Below are 21,209 nucleotides of genomic sequence, written 5' to 3'. Positions count from 1 at the left end.
TTTATAAGACCATAAGAACATGCCATACTGGGTCAGACCAAGGGTCCATCAAGCCCAGCATCCTGTTTCCAACAGTGGCCAATCCAGGCCATAAGAACCTGGAAAGTACCCAAAAACTAAGTCTATCCCATGTTACTGTTGCTAGTAATAGCAGTGACTATTTTCTAAGTCAACTTCATTAATAGCAGGTAATGGACTTCTCCTCCAAGAACTTATCCAATCCTTTTTTAAACACAGCTATACTAACTGCACTAACCACATCCTCTGGCAACAAATTCCAGAGTTTAATTGTGCGTTGAGTAAAACATAATTTTCTCCGATTAGTTTTAAATGTGCCACATGCTAACTTCATGGAGTGCCCCCTAGTCTTTCTACTATCCGAAAGAGTAAATAACCGATTTACATCTACCTGTTCTAGACCTCTCATGATTTTAAACACCTCTATCATATCCCCCCTCAGCCGTCTCTTCTCCAAGCTGAAAAGTCCTAACCTCTTTAGTCTTTCCTCATAGGGGAGCTGTTCCATTCCCCTTATCATTTTGGTAGCCCTTCTCTGTACCTTCTCCATTGCAATTATATCTTTTTTGAGATACGGCGACCAGAATTGTACACAGTATTCAAGGTGCACTCTCACCATGGAGCGATTCAGAGGCATTATGACATTTTCCGTTTTATTCACCATTCCCTTCCCTTCTTGTTGGCAGATCTTGCAATGTCCAAGATCAGCAGCCAGGAAATATCATCACAAATTTTGAGCAGATTCACCATTCCAGCCCCCTTATGGAATCACAGAGTATGGTAGTCAGCAGCTGGCGTTGTAATCCTCCTGCCGCTCTCCTGCTGGCCACCAAAAACAGGTGACAAAGGGGAGGAGGCACATGCCACCCCTAGCACCCTAGTAGCGATACCACTGTATAAATGGACTACTGGTGTTCTATATTGCCCCCTGGCTATACAATTACTCAGATTAATCTATTGGCTGAGTGTTTGATTTCTATTGACTTTAAATATTCAAAATTCCTTTTTATAGATTTTAATATACCTACAGAGGATGGTGCTTCTCCTCATGCTGCAGAATTATCTATGTTGTCTTTAGTGAGTTATAAGCCTTTCATCTTTTCACCATGTAGTCGCGCGTAACTTTTAAAATCCAGGGTCGCTAGATTGGGGTCTAATGGGTTCATAACAATTGAATATTGTATTTCTGTTATAATGATATGTTATTGCTAGAAAATTGAATTTCCTAAATTGTTATTGAACCATATTACATGACAAAGTGGATACTTTGTAAGTTGTTAAAAATTTAATAAAGATAAAATTAAAAAAAAAAAAAAAATCCAGGGTCGGCGCAGAAATCAGCAGCTGATTTCTTTTAGTGACGGCCCTACCATGCCGTGGGGTTTGCACTGTTCGGCCTGTGGAGAGCCGGCAACGCGGCTCTCCCGCGAAGGCCTCTGCTGTCACTGCATCCCCGGGGGAGAAGGGCCTTCGCAATTGCCTGTTACAGGCAAAAGATTATCTTTGCCGCGATTGGCAGCTCGAGGAGGAATCCCTCAGCTCAGCTCCAACGGCTTGCCCCGTCCCCGATAAGCGCGGGAATGGTGGCCATTTTACCCGGGTCAGGCTCCGATCCTACGCAGGGCTCTGGGGGAGGGGATCTTCCACTGCAGCTTTCCCCTCCTAATTTAAGGCCTATTGATGTGGGGCTTGATCCTCCACCTCCTTCTGCCTTGCCTCTAGCGGGTGCCTTAAAGAGACAGCACCCTTTTTCTTCTCAGTTTGTTCTATTGCTACATAAAGCTTATATGGAGGCAGAGGCCGATCTGGATTTGCAGTCTTTTCCACCGTCAAATATTCTTAGGCCCCATTCAGCTCCTGATGTGGTAACCCTACAGATCTCGCGCCCCAAGATCCCACACCCCAAGACCCTCTCGCGGCGGCCACGAGCGATGATGTTAACAATTCTGCTCCAGTTGAAGGGGATGACCCACAGGTACTCCGACTATTTTGCAGGGAGGAGCTAGAACCTCTGATACCTCATGTTCTAGCGGAACTTGATATTCTCGCTCTGCAGCCAGTGGTGGAACCCTCCTCAGGGGATCCTGTTCTGTCGGGGATTCGGGCTCCTCCTGCAACTTTTACCTTTCACCTGAGTCTTTTGCAGCTTATTATCTGGGAATGGGACACGCTGGAGGCTGGTCTCAGGGTTAGTAGGGCCATAGAAAAGCTTTATCCGCTTCCAGACGTTTCATTAGATCTTCTCAAGATTCCGAAAATGGACGCGGCCGTTTTGGCGATCACCAAGCGCACTACAATCCCAGTGACGGGTGGGGCTGCGCTAAAAGATCTTCAGGATAGGAAATTGGAGGTCCTTCCCAAAAGGATCTTTGAGGTATCAGCACTGGGCGTTAGGACGGCCATCTGCAGTAGTCTCATGCAACGGGCTGCTCACCACTCAAGAGCTTCCCCCGGCAGAGACGGAGCAGGCGGAGCGTATGGAGATGGCGGTGGCTTACACGGTGGATGCCTTGTATGATCTCCTTCGTACCTCCTCCTGCACGATGTCTTTGGTGGTGTTAGCGAGGTGGCTCCTGTGGCTTCGCAACTGGTCGGCTGATGTCTCAGCTGGGTTCCTTCCCATTTAAAGGCAAGCTCTTATTTGGAGATGAGTTGGAACATCTCATTTAAGGCCTTAGGGGATAACAAAGTCTACAAGCTCCCTGAGGACAAGCCCAGGTCTTCTTGCCCCTTCACTTCTTTTCGGGGTCGTTTTCGTTGTCAGCACCGTTTTCGTACCGGTAGAGCCCCCGTCCTTTGCTCCGCAGCAGTCGTCTGCGAGGTCCTAGACTTAGGCTCATTCTTTTCGCGGCAGACAGCCTCCTCGTGACGGAGCCTCCCAAGGATTCTCCGCAAACAAGTCTACCCAATGAAGGTGAGCCTAATCATCAAACATCTGAGTAAACAACCAGGCCTTTACCAATTTCCTAAATGTCAGGTAGTTATTTTCCAAACCTAAGTCTAATGGAAGAGCATTGCACAGTAATGGAGCCCAGTATTGAAAAGCTGTCATCCTGGTATGTTCTAAATCTAACCTAATTTCTGGTGGGGAAGACAGTTTAAGTAATTCTGACTAAGAGGATATCTGTGTTCTATTTGGTTGATAAGATACTAATAGATTACTTAAGTAAGCAAGAACCCGCCCAAGCACTGTTCTGTAAATTACACCAAGAAGCTTAAATACCACCCTAGCTCTTACTGGGAGCCAGTGTAGCTCTTTAAGTAACAGTGTAACATGCTCAAATTTTGGTATCCTAAAAATTACTCCAGCAGCTGTATTCCTTAGTAACTGAAGCAGCCTCGAGTATACACCAGTAATTTATATGTACAGGGAGTTACACTAATCAAGATGAGAAAGTACAAGAGCACAAAAAATTGTAGTGAGTTGTTCTCTTAAAGTTTTGGCCTACAAATTATGCGTAGTGAAAAAAAAAAGTGCTTAGTTAACGAAGATCAATAAAGATCATCCTGCTTAATGCCTAGTACTAATGTAACCTCCACTAAGTTATATATAAATAACCTTCATTCTAAGTGCTAATTGATTAATAACCAAATGGCCTCTGACTTTTGGGGGTTTACTTTCAGAGGACACCATTTTGTCATGACGAGTTAAATTTAGAAATTTCATTGCCAGAGCCTAAACAAGATAAATGACTTGATTGTCATCTGCATAAAAATAACTGCTAAAACCATGACCCTGAATCAGGGTGGCAAATGGAGCAAAAATCAAATCTGCCTGCACCAGGTGAACAAGCATTTAGGCTTTGGCAGCTCCCTGTAAGAAACAAGACTCCAGTAGAAATATAGGGAAGGGGGGAGAAGGGGAGCAATCGCTGCTGCAATCGAGTTGCGCACAGGTAGGCAGCACGAGGCGCAGGTTACTGTGTCGTCATGAAGGAGACTGCTGTTCACAATAGGCTCTGTCAAAAGGGAAGGGAATGCAGCGACTCAGAGGTGCTGATAGTCTATAGAATCAAGGAACCCAACCAAGCATGAAATAGCCCAGTCTAGCAACGCTGGCTTGGAAAGAATCAGTCCTAACCCCACCATCTCCGCCACTCGGTGTCGCACACGCTCCTGCCCTGTCCCTGCTAGATTGGTCTATGTATTTCTTCCTTCTGTTTATATACTGCTCCTTTCAAATAAGATTCTAGGCAGGTTTACAACAAAATACATTAAAGTCATTTTTTATTTATTTATTTTACCAGTTGTGTGGGAAAAAATTGTGTTTAGGTTGAGTTACGTCAACCTGGCCTTGCGCGTTAGCATTCCCTTCCTGTTGGTGGCTTTTTTTACTTTCCCCGGAGCCTGCAGCCTTTCCTGCAGAGCAGCCAGTTGGAGGAGGCAGAGCAGCAGTGGAGCAGGCCCGGAAGGCACCCGCTGCCACAGGATGCGGGAGGCGGATGTTGGAGCTGCTCCACCATGCGCCTCCACTGCAGCCCGTGCTGCCTGCCCACCTCATGCAGCTCGTAACTGAGCGGAGACCCAGCCTGCCCGCCTCGTTACTGAGTTGTGTTTTCCACCCCGTATTTCTGGGAACCCGATGAAGCAGCAGCCGTACTCCCTAACCGTCCGATGCTACTGAACTCCACCCCCACCCCCATCCCCCTTTGGCCCTGAACTTGCCAAAATTGTCGAGCTTCCTTCTTTCCCCCTATCGTGCTGAAGCTCCCTTTTGCACCTGCTGCCTAGGAACCAGAGAGAGAGAGAGACTTGGCCGCAGGAAGTAGGAGGAGAGACTTTTTAAATGTTTGCCTTGTAACTAAGAATAAGAGAGAGAGAGCGCATTGTGGGATAGGAGGAGAAAAAGAGAGGTGGTAAGGGACAAGGAGGGAAGCGAGGGGGAAAGAGGTAGATTGGGGCAGAGAGGAAATGTGGAATGAAGGGGAGGAACAAAAGAGAATGAGTGTGGGGTGAGAGATAGAGAGCAGGGTAAGAGGCAGGGAAGTTGTTGGGACACGGTGCAGGGAGAAGGGGTGGATTGGGAAGGAATATTGATATGACAACTAAAGTAGTAATTGCCTTTTGCATCTATTTGAAAATTGTTCTAAGTGCTCCCTTAAGTACAAAGCCCTTAAGTACTTTTTACCTGTGGACGTTACACTAATTTAAAAAGGAAATCTTTCTCTTTAGAAAATTTGTCTAAAGCACATGTACGCATTTGCACCTGCTGTTTGTGCAGGCACATTTTCCAGGTAAAATTATGCACATACTTTTGAAAATGCAAATACCCCAGCCCCTCCCCCCAGGAATGTCTCCTCACACAGCAGGTAAAATTAGGTGTGTTATGACCATTCGCACATGATTTTACCCAGTTTTCAAACACTCCATTTCTGCACAGAAATTGCCATTTAACAACGTAGGAAATAGCAAAAGAAGACCACTTTGGCCCATCCAGTTAAACTATTCAGACTGCGAAGGATACATCACAGCTGCCAGCCACAGTGCATGTGACCATGTATAGGATTTCTCCTTAGCTAGGACAGACTCTTGTGACCTCCTTTTCACTCCACTTTGTCTGGTAAAAAAAAAGCATACAAGATTTGTGCTTGTTGAGGTTTTTGTATATCCACCTTTTTATTTGGATAAGTTGCCACACTAAGTACACTATAAGTTGATATGTTTTAATACATCAGAAATAAAACAATTATTGAAAATAATATCATTTATATTAGCTTTTACTTGATTTTCTGCAGTTTGGGCTACTTTTGGGCTTGGGATTCCTCCTCTCCCTCTTCTTTTTCTGGGTTACTTAGGCTACTTTTGGGCTACAGTGAGGTTCTCTACGAAGAGGGTTGTGCCATTTCAGCCAGGGGAAATATTAGTAACTGATGGTTGGCTTGAACTTCTCCATGTGGGAGGCAGAAATGGCATCCCAGATTATAAACGCTAGTGCCACCATTTTAGGGTGTGGATTTTGCTTTGTCACATTAGGAGGCAGAATGCCTGCTCCTGTTTTTTGTTGTTTTCCTGGGAAAAGGACCTTTAGGCTTCTAGGGATGAAACCTGGATATGGAATAGAGGAAAGAGTGCCTTTTTTTCCCCCATTTTTGAGAGGTCTGGTTTTTTTTTTGGATTGAAGGAAGTTTTTCCACTCTTTCTTCTTCTCTTCTTGGGTTGTATTTTGAAATCTCTTTATTTTTCCATGGATCTAAGAATTCAGAGCAGTAACATCTGTAAAGAGTTGTCTCATACCTAGAGTAATGCAGTGAATTGTTGGGCGTCCTGCAAGGGAATATTTTCTAAATAACTGGACTAAAGGTATGAGATATTGGGAGATGTCATCCTAGCTACCAAATTCTGGGAGGAAGCTTTACACCTACCCCCATAACTTGGAAAGGATCAGGAAAAGAGAATCAATTAACATTAAGCTTTCAATTAATTTATTCAGTTAAAGTCACAGATTTATTAGAACTAAAGCTGTAAATGGATTGTAATGAATGAGAATTTGTAACTGACGTTTAAAGTGCTCAGAGGCTACTAGTCCCCCCAGTCTGAAATGGTATGAGACCAGGAGAAATCTTAGATCAGCAAGGATGCATTTATTACAATTGCCACCTGCTAGAAGATGTTTTTTGTTAATGTCTTCAAAATAGATCGTTTTCTGCAGCTATTCTGAGTTTGTGGAATAATCTTCCACTGGTGTTGAGACAGGAAGATGATCTGAAATTTCAAAAAAGTTAAAAGCTTTTCTTATGCCATGTGGTAGCTGTGCTTCTAGTTAAGTTTCAGCATAAGCTGATGTGATTTTGTGGCATGACAGGCTTATGGAAAGAAGTATTGTCATTGTACAATTGGTTTGAATTTTGTTTTATTCTGTTCATCGCTTTAGTGATTAAGAAATGCTGTTGATAATGTTCAATTTTATTTAACTTCCCATTCCTCCTCACTCAAGCAAGCCTATCTACATAAGTGGGTTATGCACCTCTACCAGCAGATGGAGATGCAGTAAAACTGACTCGTTGATGTCATCGACTTATAGCCCTTCCCCGACATCAAGCCCACCAGTATTCTCCATCTCCAGCAGATGGTGAACATGCATTTCCCTACTGGGGGATGCCGGTAATAAAAAGAAAGTGGCTAGAGGACAATGGAGTGCTTGGCAGTAAAGGCTTGTGCCCTTTCTCCCCTTAGCCAGAAAAGAGGATGAGGGAGTGCTCCGCGGTGAAGGTTTGTAACCCCTCTCCCCATAGCCAGTGACCCAATCATGTTCTCAGCCAGAGATGGCTGTGCTCAGGTAAGGAAAGATAGTCCCCTCTCTTTTTCCTTACCAAGTTGTCTTCCCTCAGCATTTGTGGCTCTGCGTCTCTTACCCCCGGGCAGTTGGTGGGTGCGCAGGAGGCCACCTAGAGCTCAGTGCAGGATGCTATGATGCTGGGGACAAAAAGGTCTAAGCATTTTGCTATCTGTGAGGATTGCCATATCAGGGTAATCCAGCCACCACTTTCTCTTCACCTGTGTCATTGCTGTTTGGCTGCTCAAGACAATTGGCTACTACGAATTTTGCAGATGTTGGGCTATCCCCTCAGACTATGCTGACTCTGGAAGGGAGTAAGGCGGAAATCGACACAGCGGGCCTTCTGCCCCACTCCCTTCCGAATTCAGCATTGTCTGAGGGGATAGCCCAACATCTGCAAATCCTTGGGTTAGCCAATGTGGCAGGGACATCTCAGAGAGAAGGGTCGGATAGTGTCAAGTTTAGGCTTATGGGCCCCGATATGGATTCATTCTCCTTTTCCTGGGTGGAATTTTCCCAGGGCCTCAGATTTTTATGTAGGGGCACCTAGTGGTGCCAAAGCAACCTACTAAGAAGGGTTCACATGCTCTATACTCCCACTTGTCAGCCACTGCGGGCGAGCGCCTCAGGGAAACTGTCCTTGGTGATGTTCAGGGGGATGTGGATCATGATATGACTGAGGAGCTTGAGTTTCTCCTTTCTGGATGAGGGAGAAATTCCATCAGATTTAGAACCGCATAGGACTTTACTCTGTTTTTTTCACAAGGATGTGTGGCCGGGTTGGTTATCTCAGGCCCTGAAAATGCTCGGTATGGCAGAGGTGATGCTATAGGTTTGCAAAAGAAAGATCCCCCATTGGTCACCTTATGCAAAGCATCATATTCCGCTCCTGGATCCAATTTGAGTTGATTGAACTTGAATGGAGCACCCCGGAGGCAAGTTTTAAAGGGGGGGGGGGCATGCTTTAGTGGGTTGTACCCTTGGATCCAAAGGCAAGGAATCAGTTGCAATTCCTGAAGGTGGATGCCTTGGTAGACACTGTTCCCAAGCGCACCATCATTCCAGTGGATGGAGGAGCAGCTCTAAAATAAACTCAGTCAGGATAGGAGGATTGAGGCTTTCCTTAAGCAGGCCTTTGAGGATATGGCAATGAATTTTCAGATTGTTTCTTGCTCCTGACTGGTGCTTCAGGCTGGTTTGTGCAGAAGACACAAAGAGTAGGGTTCCAAAGATGGATCAGTGATGGTACCGGGGACCGCATTCTTAGCTGAAGCAGGCTGTGACTTGGTGTGGATGGCTGCTGGAGGGGTAGCTCCCATGATAGCTGCTAAATGTTATTTGTGACTTTGAAAAATGGTCAACACTCTTTTTCCGGGTCCACTCTTACAAGGTTACACTTTAAGTGTTCTCTTTTGTTCAGGCTGGGGGACAAGAGGGCGATGTTGCGTCCTTTGGAGCGATAGGCCGCTCCAGGAATACCATCCTTACAGAGGAGCATTTACTCAGAGGTCTTGTTTCTTCATAAGATCTCAGTCCTTTTGGCCTAGAAAGTCTCATAAGGATGTGGGCTCTGGGATGGAGCACCTTGATCTTCACAATGAAGGAGAGAGAGGGCTCACCTAATGGGTCAGGAGATAGGCAGGTGTCTCTCGCTTTTCTCAGAGGTGGGTCCAAATTACGACGTACCTGTGGATCCTGATAGTGATGAGGGACTGCTGTGCTCTGGAATTTCTTCAAATTCCTCCAGATGTCTTTATGGTCTCTCCATACAACTCTCTACAGAAGAGAGTGGCAGTGGGGACTACGTTAAGGAGACTGTTGGATCTGAAGACCCTACTTCCTGTTCCCAGATTCCAAGAAAATATGGGGTGCTATTCCATTAACTAGTCCTTATCAAGAAAATGGAAGGGTCATTTTGGCTCATCCTGGATCTCAAGGGAGTTAATCAACATTTACGTGTGACTCATTTCCGAGTGGAGCCTCTACATTCCATAATAATGGCAGTACAAATGGGGACTTCTCACATCTCTCGACCTGATGAAGGCATATCTACATATTCCCATTTACCAGGAATGTCAGGGTTTCCTGTGATTTGCCGTTCCTGGACATCATTATCAATTTCAGAGTCCTGCCCTTCAGGTTGGCTGCTGCGCCCAAGACCTTCTCCAAGGTCAGGGTGGTGGTAGCGGTGGCATCTCTGCGCAAGAAGGGCATTCTAGTTCATCCATTTAAGGACGACTGGTTGATTTGGGCCAAAAGAGCAGACGAGAGTCTCTGGACTTCTTACAGGTTGATCCCCTTGCTTCAGGGACTAAGCTGGATGGTAAACTTGGCCAAGAGTGGTTTATGACCATCTCAGATGCTAGAGGAACTTGGCATACAATTTGATACAGAACAGGGCAGAGTGTTTCTCCAGAGAGTAGTTTTCAAAATTTTCTGACTCAAGTTCTGGCCCAGAAAAGAACTGTTTGCCTGGCAGAGTGGTCTTATCTGCATGTACTGGGGTCGATGGCTGTCACGTTGGACGTTTGTTCCTGGGGCGAGGGTGCACATGCAGGCCCCGCAGCACCCCTTGCACTCCTGGTGAAATCCGCGATCATAAGAATACATGTTGAGACTCTACTTGCCTTTGGAGGTGAATGACCAGTTGCAGTGGTGGTAACAAGTGGATCATCTCAGGAAGGGGATTTTCTTGGAGACACCGGTTAGTGCTCACAACAGGTGTGGATCTTCTGGATTGGGGGGGCTCACTTTCAAGAGTTGGTGGTGCAAGGTCGCTGGAGTGCTGAGGAACGGCAGTGGACTGTCACTCAGTTGGAAGCTCACATAGTAAGTATAATGTCTGGCAATGCCACGTCTTGGTCTACATCAAGCATCAAGGTGGAACCAGTAGCCAACAGGTGTTTGAGGCAGATGTGCTTATGGTGTGAGCAGAGCAGCATCTCCAGGACATAACTGCTTCCTACGTTGCCGGGAAGGACAATGTATGGGCCACCTTCCTTGGCAGGCAGGACCAAATATAAACAAGCTCATTCAGAAGATTGCAAGTCAGACCGAAATGCACTTTTGCCGTAGTATGCTGATCTTCAGAGACTACTGGTGGACAATCCTCTCATCCTTACACTTAGGAAGGATCTAGTGCATCAAGTGCCCATACTGCGCAATGATCAAGTCATTTTTTTTTTGTCTTAAGGTTTGGCCCTGTTGAAGGCTCAGTTGCTGAAGCTTAGTTATTCTGTGTGGATTTCCACTTTACTCCGAGCCAGGAAATTTTCTAAATCTGTAGCTTAATGTTGGTTTGGAGAGTGTTCGAGAGCTGGTGTGAGGAGCTATTTTCTCATCCTCTTGAGCTTGAAATTCCACTAATACTAGAATTTTTATAGGAAGGCTCTCTTAAAGGCTTGGCTCTTAACGCGCTGAAGGTGCAAGTAGCAGCTCTCGCTTGTTCTAGGGGCGCCTCAATGGTGAAACATTGTCTTCCCTCCAGATGTGTCCAAGTTACTGAAGAAAGTTAAGCATTTGTGTCCTCCCTTGCGGCTTCCAGTACCTTTTTGGGAACTTAATTTGGTCTTGAGTTTTTTGATGGGTCCTACTTTTCAGCCATTGCAAGGTCTCTCTTTGAGGCTGCTCACCTTGAGAATGTTTTTTCCGGTAGCGGTCTGTTCGGCACGCCGGGTCTCCAAGCTGCAAGCTTCTTGCGGTGAGCCATTTCTATGAATGATTCTGGGGGTGGTAGAGCTTATGACTGTCCCTTACTTTTTGGCCAAAAGTGGTTTTGAAGTTTCATTTGAATCGGTCTATTTCCCTGCCCATATTGGACAAGGATAGAGATTTTATTTATTTATTTATTTATTTATTAAGGCTTTTATATACCGAATTTCTTGATACAAATCAAATCAATTCGGTTTACAATGAACTAAGTAGAATATACAATTAACCAATCAACAAGAGATACAGAGCATACAGTTACATTATAACAAGGAAGCCTTAACTTGGAGTAGGAAAATAAAGAAGGGGTGAACGGAGCAATAAATATATAAAGTGCAATAAAATAGAATAAATACTATATACAGTGGAGGGGGCTAGGAGCCAACCTCTCTTTAATGGATATTAGGCATGAAAAATTTGGAAAAGTTTTGTTTACAGAGATGTGTGGTGAACAATTCTAGATCAGGCAATGGAGTTTGTGGTGGGGAAGGCTTGGCTGAACAGCCATGTCTTTAGTTTCTTTTTAAAAGTTGTTAGACAAGTCTCCAGTCTGAGGTCCGGAGGCATGGCGTTCCACATGGAAGGGCCTGCTGTAGAGAATGACCGGTCTCTGATGTTTGCGTGGTGCACTAATTTGATTGTAGGAACGTGTAAAGATCCCTTGTAAGCATCCCTTAAAGGCCTGGCTGTCGAGTGCAGTCTGAGAGGATGAGACAGATCAAGCGGGGTTTGATGGTGGATATTTTTATGAATGATTGTGAGAGATTTATGGAGGATCCGGAAGTTTACTGGGAGCCAGTGGAGATCTTTTAGAATAGGAGAAATATGCTCTCTCCGATTGGTATTTGTCAAAATCCTTGCCGCTGCATTTTGTAGCAGCTGGAGCGGTTTAATGGTAGAGGCTGGAAGACCATGCAGGATGGAGTTGCAATAGTCGATCTTAGAGAACAGAATGGCTTGGAGGACGGATCTGAAATCGTAGTGGAATAGGAGCGGTTTGAGTTTTTTGAGTACTTGTAACTTGTAAAAGCACTCCTTAGTAGTGTGTTTTATAAAATGCTTTAGGTTAAGGTGACTGTCGATTAAGACTCCAAGATCTCTGGCGTGTGATATATGTGGAATATTTTGTGATTGGAGAAGTATGGGACTACCTTCTGGAGTAATTAGTAAGAGTTCGGTTTTAGAAGTGTTGAGCACAAGGTTGAGGCTTGATGTATCCTGAGCATGTGTATCCTCTATTGAGATGAGCATGTGTATCCTCTATTGCATACCTTGGATGTCAAGCGGAATCTGATGCGGTACTTAAAGATTACTAAATCTTTCAGGAAGTCTGATCCTGTGTTTGCTTCATGGTGGAGAGGTAAACAAGGTGAACCAGCAATGCGACAACTATAGCTCGTTGGGCACGGCCGATGTCCCCTTGCCTAGTCAGGTTAGGGCACCTTCTGGCAGTATCATGGGTGGAGCTTCAGTTGCCTTCTGTAGAGATTTTCCGAGCAGCGACGTAGTCCTCCTTACACACTTTCTCCAAGTATTTCCATTTGGACATGTTAACAGGACCGCGGCAAACTTCCCGCTCTTTCTGGGGAGTAGCTTTGGTACATCCCACTGTGTGGATTGGCCTGCCTGAGAGCAGAGTAAGGAGAAATTACTATTTACTTGATAATTTCCTTTCTTCTAAGGAAGGCGGCCAATCTACAACCTGCCCTGGGCTGCCTAATTGCTTTTCGTTCCTCCCTTATATGCAGATGATGAAGAGTATTTGTGGGGGGGTTTTCTATTAATCTGTTTTGAAGGACTGGTAAGTGACATAACCAACCTCTAAGATTAGTGCATGTTAATTCTTTTGGCTGAGCTCAGTGTTCACCATTAGATGGAAGCATGAGTGGTTGTCATGTTTAAGTATAATCAGTTTGTCCACAGTTTGGCTTTTCCAGAGAATCCTGGATGTTTGGACAGGGCTATATGTCTGTGATGTCAGCATTACTCTGTCTCCATCTGCTGGTAGAGGTGCATAACCTCCTTGTGTGGATTGGCCTGCCTTCTTTAGAGGAAAGGAAATCATCAGGTAAGTAGTAATTTCTCCTTTTTAATCTGTAAAAGATAAATTGTAAAGCATCAGTTGCTTCCAGTATAATTATTAGTGCTGTTAAAGGGATTTTAAATGTTGAATTAACTATTGAATAATGCTTAGGGGATAATCTTGCCCCCCCCCCCCCCACCTCCTGACAGGGAATCTTGGACTTTCAGAGATGTTTAACATTAGGAGAGAACAGGTAACTAACTTAAGCCCATAAATTGAGGTGTGTTTTTTGGGGTCCTGTGATGGGACACTAGCTACAAACCCTGTATAAAATCTGGCAACACTGGGTGTCGTACACACTCCTGTCCCCATCCAGTTTCAATGTTACAGTCCTGTTGCCGCCCATGTCTGCACATTGTTGTCCTTGTTCAGTCTCTGTATTGCACGCAGTCCCATCACCATTGCACTTCAGTGTCACGCACACATTCCTGTCCCCACAGGTGCCGCATTTCATTGGTAACTGTCCACTGATGCAGGATGAAGATGTCGCGGGTGTTGTTCCAGGCCTCCACCTTCCGAGAAACATTCCACTTCGGAGAACGAGAAATTGCCAAATGGTTTCCAGGTCACATGGCGAAGGGTGAGTGCTGGGCCCAAGCCACTGACAAGGGGGGCACGCCCTTTGGGGCCTCATGGATCTGTGATGGGCAAATGCAACTCCAGCGCCCCATGGTAAATTCATGAGACTTTCAGAGGGTGCTGTGGGCTCTTTCACATCCTAGAAAGCAGTTATTAAATTGCTTATTTTTCAGCTTTGAAGAATCTGTTTTAGTTGGCACTAATGCTTTTAAGTGGTTTCTGAGGCACTGAAATGCTGAAGAACCTGGCAGAATAATAAACGCAACAGACAGTGTATTACAGACTTGGAGGGTATGAGTCAAACTATCCAACATTTATACCATCTTGTCCACCCGTGGAGTCTCACCGCAACCATAAAACCCACTCTACGCCGCATGAGAACCTTTTTAATATGTAATAACTAACACACAACCTCCTGCAACTATGTTTACCTAATTGTTTCACCTAATATAATCACTGTAGAAACCCTGATGTAACTTTATTTACAATATGATTACTGTAAACCGTTCTGATGGCGAAACCGAATGACGGTATACAAAACATGTTAAATAAATAAATGTGAGGTTAATTTTCAGCACGTATCCCTGTAGCAAATGACTCCTCTTCCACCGAGCCACTTACCCACATATACACACCCACTCTGCTTCTCCCCAGCAACTTTACGCACACATGCTGGAGCAGTTACAGCCACTAACTTGACTAGCAAGAAGTGTGTGTGTGTGTGAGAGAGGCACAGGAGAGACCAACCAGTGGTACTGTAATATTTAGTATAACCCTGGTATATAACAAAGTGCAAAATTAGAACCTATGGCAAGCCACCCCACACAGAAAAATCTTTGCATGCCTAGGTACCTAAATAAACAGGAGTTCTGTTACCCAAGCCAGTCAGTTTCCCGCTTGGGCCAGAACCAGGGTCCTCTTTAGTAAACACCGAACTGAAGTATTCGTTTAATATTCCTGCCATTTCTTCGTCTCTCTCTCCGCACATTGATCCTTTTCACCTTTCAATTTCACTATACTACTTTGGACTTTTCTCCTTTCTCTGTTGTATCTGAAAAATGTTTTGTTACCTCGCTTTACCTCTTTGGCAATCCTTTCTTCCGCTTGACTTTTTTCTGTCTTGATTACTTTCTTCATCTCCCTCAGTTCCACCGGATATTCTTCCTTGTGATATGCCCTTTGGGATCCTTTATATTTCTTAAATGCTGTTCTTTTACCCTTTATTTTATCAGCCACTTCCTTAGAGAACCAGATAGGTTTCATTTTTCTCTTGCTTTTCTTTACTTTTCTAACATAGATTAGTTGCCTTGGTAATTGCTCCTTTTAATTTGGCCCACTGTTGTTCCACATCTCTCTTGTTCTAGTTCTTCCTCCAGGTACTTCCCCATTTCAACAACTGCAAAACTCTGCATCCTGGAGCAACTGACACCCTTCTCCACCAGAAACTTACACCATGGAGTAGCTGATACCCTTGCCAGCTCCCTTGCAACTCATACACACTAGAGCAACTTACATTCCCCCCCCCCCTTCCCCCCCTGAACAACCTATCACTCAACCTCCCCACCCATTGCAAGTCATTCCCTCCTGAGCAACTGATCCGCCACCCTCCCTCCCTTGTGCCAGATTGACCTTATTCTGCTGGGCCTGTGGCACTTGGTCCACTCCTTCTCCTTCTTCTCAACAACTAGTGGCAGTGGTGCATCCCATCTAAGTCTGCCCTCTTAAAAGCTCAGGAAAGCTAAAAATGATAGTAAAGTTAAATAGTACACTATCTTTACTACTGTTATCTTCAGTGGTTAGAGGTGGAAGTTAATTTTAACTTCCTAGCATGGAGCCAGATGGACTCAGGACCAATGGGTTATGCTTCCCTGCCAGCAGATGGAGACGGAGTCAGATTTCAAAGCTGAGGTCACCCTAGATATACCCCTGCAGTGACCTCAGCCCTTCAATATTTCTCAGTCTCCAGCAGATGGTGTTTGTACCTCTCCCTATGGGGATTGCTTTACGTTTTGGAAGGCGAAATTCTACATTTAAATTGGAGAAAAAATTTGAACCCCACTCTCCTATGGTGATAACTGAAGGTCCCTCCCCCAGTTGAGAATTCCTAAGATGAATTCCGAGATCCCTCTGAGGTGTGCCCTGGGCTGGTAGCTGGTTCCCGGCGTGGAATTTGCTGCTTAAGAAGCTGAGTGCAGTGATGACGGCTAAAGCCCTCTCCCCCTGCAGCCGGAGACTGTCTCTGTACTCAGCCGGTAAGCGCTGAGCCGAGGTAATTAAAAAAAAAAAAAAAAAAGAGAGAGAGAAGATTTACTTCCCAATTCAGAGACAATTGGAGAGGTCTCAATAAGACTTCTTCCGGTCTCCTAGCTTGCGCACCCTACCAACATCATTCCTGATCCTGTTGGGTAAGGGGAAGTGGGCTTCCAAGCGGACCCCCCCTCCCCCCACAGATTGGACTAGGCCCCGCTTTAAGCTTGGTTGGCACATTGCATGGTAGGCCGTGGCGGTGCTTTCTTGCGCGCATCTTTGTGCGTGCTGTATCGCCCTCCAAAGAACGTCAGTAAGCGCAGTGCGTCGGCTCTGTGCACGCACTGAGCGCACAACCTACTAAGCACAAAATACAGGTAAAGCAGGGCGCACAGACTGTGTGTATGCCTCACTGCAATCCGCCTAGGCATCCGAAATCTGTGCACATAAAACTTTAAGCACAAGCTGACAGAGCACACATTTACCGCTGCCAGTGGCTCTGGCAGCCAGGAAACATAAGCACCTTTCTCTTCGCTGCTTGTCATATTAGGGCTCACAGTCTGACCTGGATTCCAACTTATGTCGGCACTATGAGGAAATTGTGGGAGTTGGCCTCCCCAGACTTTGCTAAGCCTGGCTCTTCCCATTTAGAGGATGGGTTAGCCACAGCCTTAACTGGAAGTACCCCTGATCTGAATATCCCCGGGACTGGGTCATCCATGGGAGAGGGAAATTCAGGGCACCTACCCCAGTACCTCCTGGGCTAGGCATGGACCCAACTGCCTTCTCTTGGGTGAAACTTTTTTCCAGGGCCTTCAAGTCTTCATACAGGCTTGAAGGCCCTGGACAGGGCCTTTACTTGCCCCTGACCAGACGGAACCTCAGCCAGTAAGCCCTCTCTCTCCCAGTCCTATCGGCAGACCTCGAGGCATGCCTCGTCTCACCAAGTCTATCCCTGGCAGGGATCCGGACGGCACAGACGAAGAGGAGGATACAGATTTCTTGGAAGATGGGGAAATTACCCCTGGTTTAGAACCATATCGGACCATGTTACGGTTTTTCCATAGAGACGAATTGCCGGCCCTGGTTTCCCAGACCCTGAAGATGCTGGCAGTTCCTGGGGCGGACTCTGTGACTGAACCAAAGAAGAACCCAATTGTGATTTCCCTACGGAAAGCCTCTTGCTACTTTCCAGTACTGGAAGCCATCCAGTAGTTGATTGACCTGGAATGGGATGCCCCAGAAACAAGTTTTTAAAGGGGGACGAGCGTTAGAAGCTCTATACCCACTGGTTCCGGCAGTAAGAGAGCATTTGTGATTCCCTAAAGTGGATGTTCTGGTCTGTGCTGTCTCTTAAGTGAACAACTATCCCAGTGGAGGGAGGAGCAGCCTTAAAGGATACGCACGATAGACGGATGGCGTCCATCCTTAAACAGGCCTTTGACGCAGTAGCAATGACCTTACAGATTGCTTCTTGTTGTACCCTGGTAGCTCGTTCGTGCCTACTCCTCTCTGAGGAGGTGGATGACGGGGCGGGGGGGGGGGTGAATTTCAGAGCAGTTATGGAACCCAAATTCACCTTTTTTATCTGACGCGGGCTCGGATCTAGTCTGTACTTTGGCCAGAGGAGTGGCCTCAGTGGTGGCGGCCAGAAGACAGCAATGGCTGTGGAATTGGTCAGCAGACGCAACCTCCAAGGCAAATCTTAACAAAGATGTCCTTTAAAGGATCACTCCTTTGTGGAAGAGAATTGGAAAAGCTGGCCAGTAAATGGGGCGAATCTCCAGTTCCCAAGCTACAAGAAGATAAGAGAAAGCAGTTACAGCACCCCTTGCCTATGAGGGGTCGATCCAGGGGTCCCAACACTTTCACCCCTACATAAACTCGACATTTCAGAAGTCTTGGCCCTTTGGGAGGTCTCAGTCCTTAGGGCCATATTCATGATGTCTCCTTGCCACTCCTAGCACAAGAAGCAGGCAGTGGAAACTACTTTTAAGGCTTCTCAGGATGAGGGCTATAATCCCAGTACATGTGCCCCTGGGTTGGCTTTATTTCGTCATACCCAAGAAGGAAGGATCCTTTCGCCTCCATCCTGGACCTCAAGAGCGTCAATCGACATCTACGAGTGAATCATTTCCGCATGGAAACCCTACGCTCCGTGATAATGACCATATAATCAGGAGTTCTTAACCTCTCAGCACCTATCTGAGGTGTTCCAATCCATCAAGAACACCAAAGTTTCCAACGCTTTGTGGTACTAGCTCACCATTATCAGTTCTGGGCATTGCCTTTTAGCCTAGCTGCCACCCCAGAATATTTTCCAAGATTATGGTGGTTGTAGCGGCAGCATTGAGAAAAGAGGGAATCCTGGTGCACCTGTACTTGGACCGACTGGTTGATCCGGGCCAAGTCCGTGAAAGAGTTTCCGGATGACCAACAGGGTGACCTCCTTGCTTCAGGAACTTAGTCGGGGTGTAAACCTGGACCACAGCAGTCTCAAGCCCCCCTAATCCTTGGAATATCTGGGAATCTGGTTCAACACCAAGCAGGGCAAGATCTTGCTTCCGAGCACACAGATAAGGAAGTTGATGTCCCAAGTGTGTCAGTTGATGAGCACGATAGGCCCGACAGTGTGGAGCTATCTCCAAGTTCTCTGTTTGGCGGCAACCCTGGAGGTAGTGCCATGGGTGAGGACACACATGCGACCACTTCGATGCTCACTACTGTCATGTTGGAACCCGCGGTCTCAAGACTATTTGATTCGCCTCCACTTACCGATGGTAGTATGCTCTCTGCTCCAGTGGTGGCTACAGGAAGCTCATCTGAGCAGGGGTGTACCCCTGCCTCTCCAAATTGGCTGGCCATCACAACAAACGCAAGCTTCTGGGGCTGAGGAGCTCATAGTCAGGAACTGAGGAAGAGGCCCTGTGGAACACCAACCGCCTTGAAGCCCAGGCAGTCAGACTCCAGGGTCAAGTGGTCCGTGTAATGTCTGACAACGCATCAGTGGTAGCCTACATCAACCACCAGGGTGGAACCAAAAGCCAGCAAAGTTCACAGGAAATAGATCTCCTTATGGAATGGGTGGAAATACATCTACAGATGATCTCAGCCTCCCACATTGCAGGAAAAGATAATATCAGAGCAGAATTTCTAAGCAGGGAGAATCTGGATCCAGGAGAGTGGGCATTGTCGGCCAAAGCGTTTCAGCTGATGATAGATCGCTGGGGTCTCCAGTCCATCGACCTGCTGGCCGCATCTCACAATGTGAAGATTCCCTGCAGAAGAGATCAGTGAACCCTGGGAATCGACATTCTCGTTCAGACCTGGCCAAAAGAAGAGTTGCTATACGCCTTCCCTCCGGGGTCCTTGCTGGGCAGGGTCAATCACAGAATCGAACACCACAGGGGATTGGTCCTACTAGTACCTCCAGATTGGCCCAGGCATCTGTGGTATGCGGACATACAGAGACTACTGGTGGAGACTCCCCTGTGCCTCCCACCACACAGGGTGGGAAGCACAGGGGTGTCTGGCCCTTGAGAGAGCTCACCTGATGAAGCGAGGATATTCTGCAGCAGTAATTGCCACCTTGCTCCGCGCTCGGAAGTTCTCTATGTCCCTAGCATATGTGTGGGTCTGGAAAATATTTGAGGCCTGGTGTGAGGAACATAGTGTCCCTTCTCGGGTGGTCAAGATCCTACTAATTCTGTCATTTTTGCAGGATGGTTAGAATAAAGCTTTGACCCTTAACTGGTTGAAGGTCCAGATAGTGGGGCTCTCCTGTTTCAGGGGCGAGGTGAATGGACCCCTCCCCCCCCCCTCCCCCCCCGGTCAGCTCATCCGGATGTAGCCTATTTTCTGAAAGGGGTGAAGCACCTCCGCTACCCCTACAATGGCTTGTTCCCTTGTGGAATCCTAATCTAGTATTAGAATTTTTGGCAGGGCCCTCTTTTCGGCTGCTGCGCAGTCTTTTTCCTTGCCTTTATTAACCTTGAAAACAGTGTTTCTGGTGGCTATATGCTCAGCACGTCTCACCTCTGAACTACGGGCATTGTTGTGTCGGGAACCTTTCCTCCGGATGACTCCTGGAATGTTATAGCTTCGTACCGTTCCAGCCTTACTGCCCAACATAGTCTCGGAGTTTCATTTGATTCAGTTCATTTTATTGCCATCCCTAGATAAGCACAAGGATGCGTAAGAATATCGCCGCCTCCATCATTTTGATGTGGTATTTGGAAGTTTCAAAACCGGTCCGAAAGATGGACCGCCTGTTTGTCCTTCACGGTGGAAGGAAGAGGGGCGAACCAGCTTTGTGGGCTACCATAGCTCTCTGGATTAAGGAGGTGGTCACGGGAGCCTGTGTGGAGGCAGGAAAGCCATTACCTTCTCAGGTTAAAGCTCATTCCACTAGGGCTCAGGCGGTCTCATGGGCGGAAGTTAGACTGCTGTCTCCTGTCGATATCTGCCAAGCGGCGACGTGGTTCTCCTTGCACACCTTCTCCAGGTTCTATCGACTGGATGTACAGGCCCAAGAGGATTCAGCCTTTGCAAGGGCGGTGTAAACTGGACCGTGGGCAGCCACCCGCCCCGATCGGGAATAGCTTTTGTACATCCCATTGGTCCTGAGTCCATCTGGCTACACGCTAGGAAATGGAGAAATTACTTACCTGATAATTTTGATTTCCTTAGTGTAGACAGATGGTCTCAGCATCCCACCCACAGCTACCCAAGAACAGTGCCAAGGATTCGCCTGTGGAGTGGATATCTATTCCAAGAGATTACGGGTAAACCGTCATGCAATCCCTAGATCGGGGCAATTATATTCTTACTGGGGTTCAGTGTTTGTACTCAACCAATCGCAGTTGCGTTTATCCGTTTTTAATCATATTTTAATTATATTTTAAATCGTTTTGGGGTTTTTGTTTCAGTAGTATGTCCACAGTGGCTTTTGAAGAGAATACTGAAGGGCTGAAGTCACTGCTAGAGTGCATCTAGGGTGATGTCAGCTTTGAAATTTGACTCCGTCTCCATCTGCTGGCAGGGGAACATAATCCCATTGGTCCTGAGTCCATCTGTCTACACTAAGGAAAATGAAATTATCAGGTAAGTAATTTCTCCATTCACACCTCTGACTATTGAGTTAAAAAAAAGAAAAATTAATGGCTGTTTGCTCCAGCCTGGGATCCCCAAGCCCAAGGGACTCTGACCCAGGACCCTCAAACCAGAAACCCTCTGTCCTGGGACCAGAGAGCCCCCAGCACTCCCCCACCCCCTTTCTTGTAGAATGGCTCTCGTTTT

The 21,209-nt window shown here is 46.4% G+C and overlaps 1 protein-coding gene across 4 annotated transcripts in view; it reads left to right on the top strand.

The window, feature by feature from the left end:
* Positions 1-21,209, top strand: part of MTG1 (mitochondrial ribosome associated GTPase 1) — an 86,023-nt gene that overhangs the window by 2,371 nt on the left and 62,443 nt on the right. For 2 of the 4 annotated variants that reach the window (XM_029609603.1, XM_029609604.1), the window contains exon 2: positions 13,562-13,665. In XM_029609603.1, coding sequence (XP_029465463.1) covers positions 13,563-13,665 — 103 coding nt within the window. In that variant the 5' untranslated portion in view covers position 13,562. Of the gene's footprint in view, positions 1-13,525; positions 13,666-21,209 lie in introns of all 4 variants that reach the window. The other 2 variants (XM_029609601.1, XM_029609602.1) reach the window with 1 other exon arrangement.

Source organism: Rhinatrema bivittatum, chromosome 7, assembly GCF_901001135.1.
Source record: "Rhinatrema bivittatum chromosome 7, aRhiBiv1.1, whole genome shotgun sequence".
Lineage (NCBI taxonomy): Eukaryota > Metazoa > Chordata > Amphibia > Gymnophiona > Rhinatrematidae > Rhinatrema > Rhinatrema bivittatum.
Note: the sequence above shows the minus strand (reverse complement) of the source record. Positions and strands in the feature narration are given on the sequence as shown.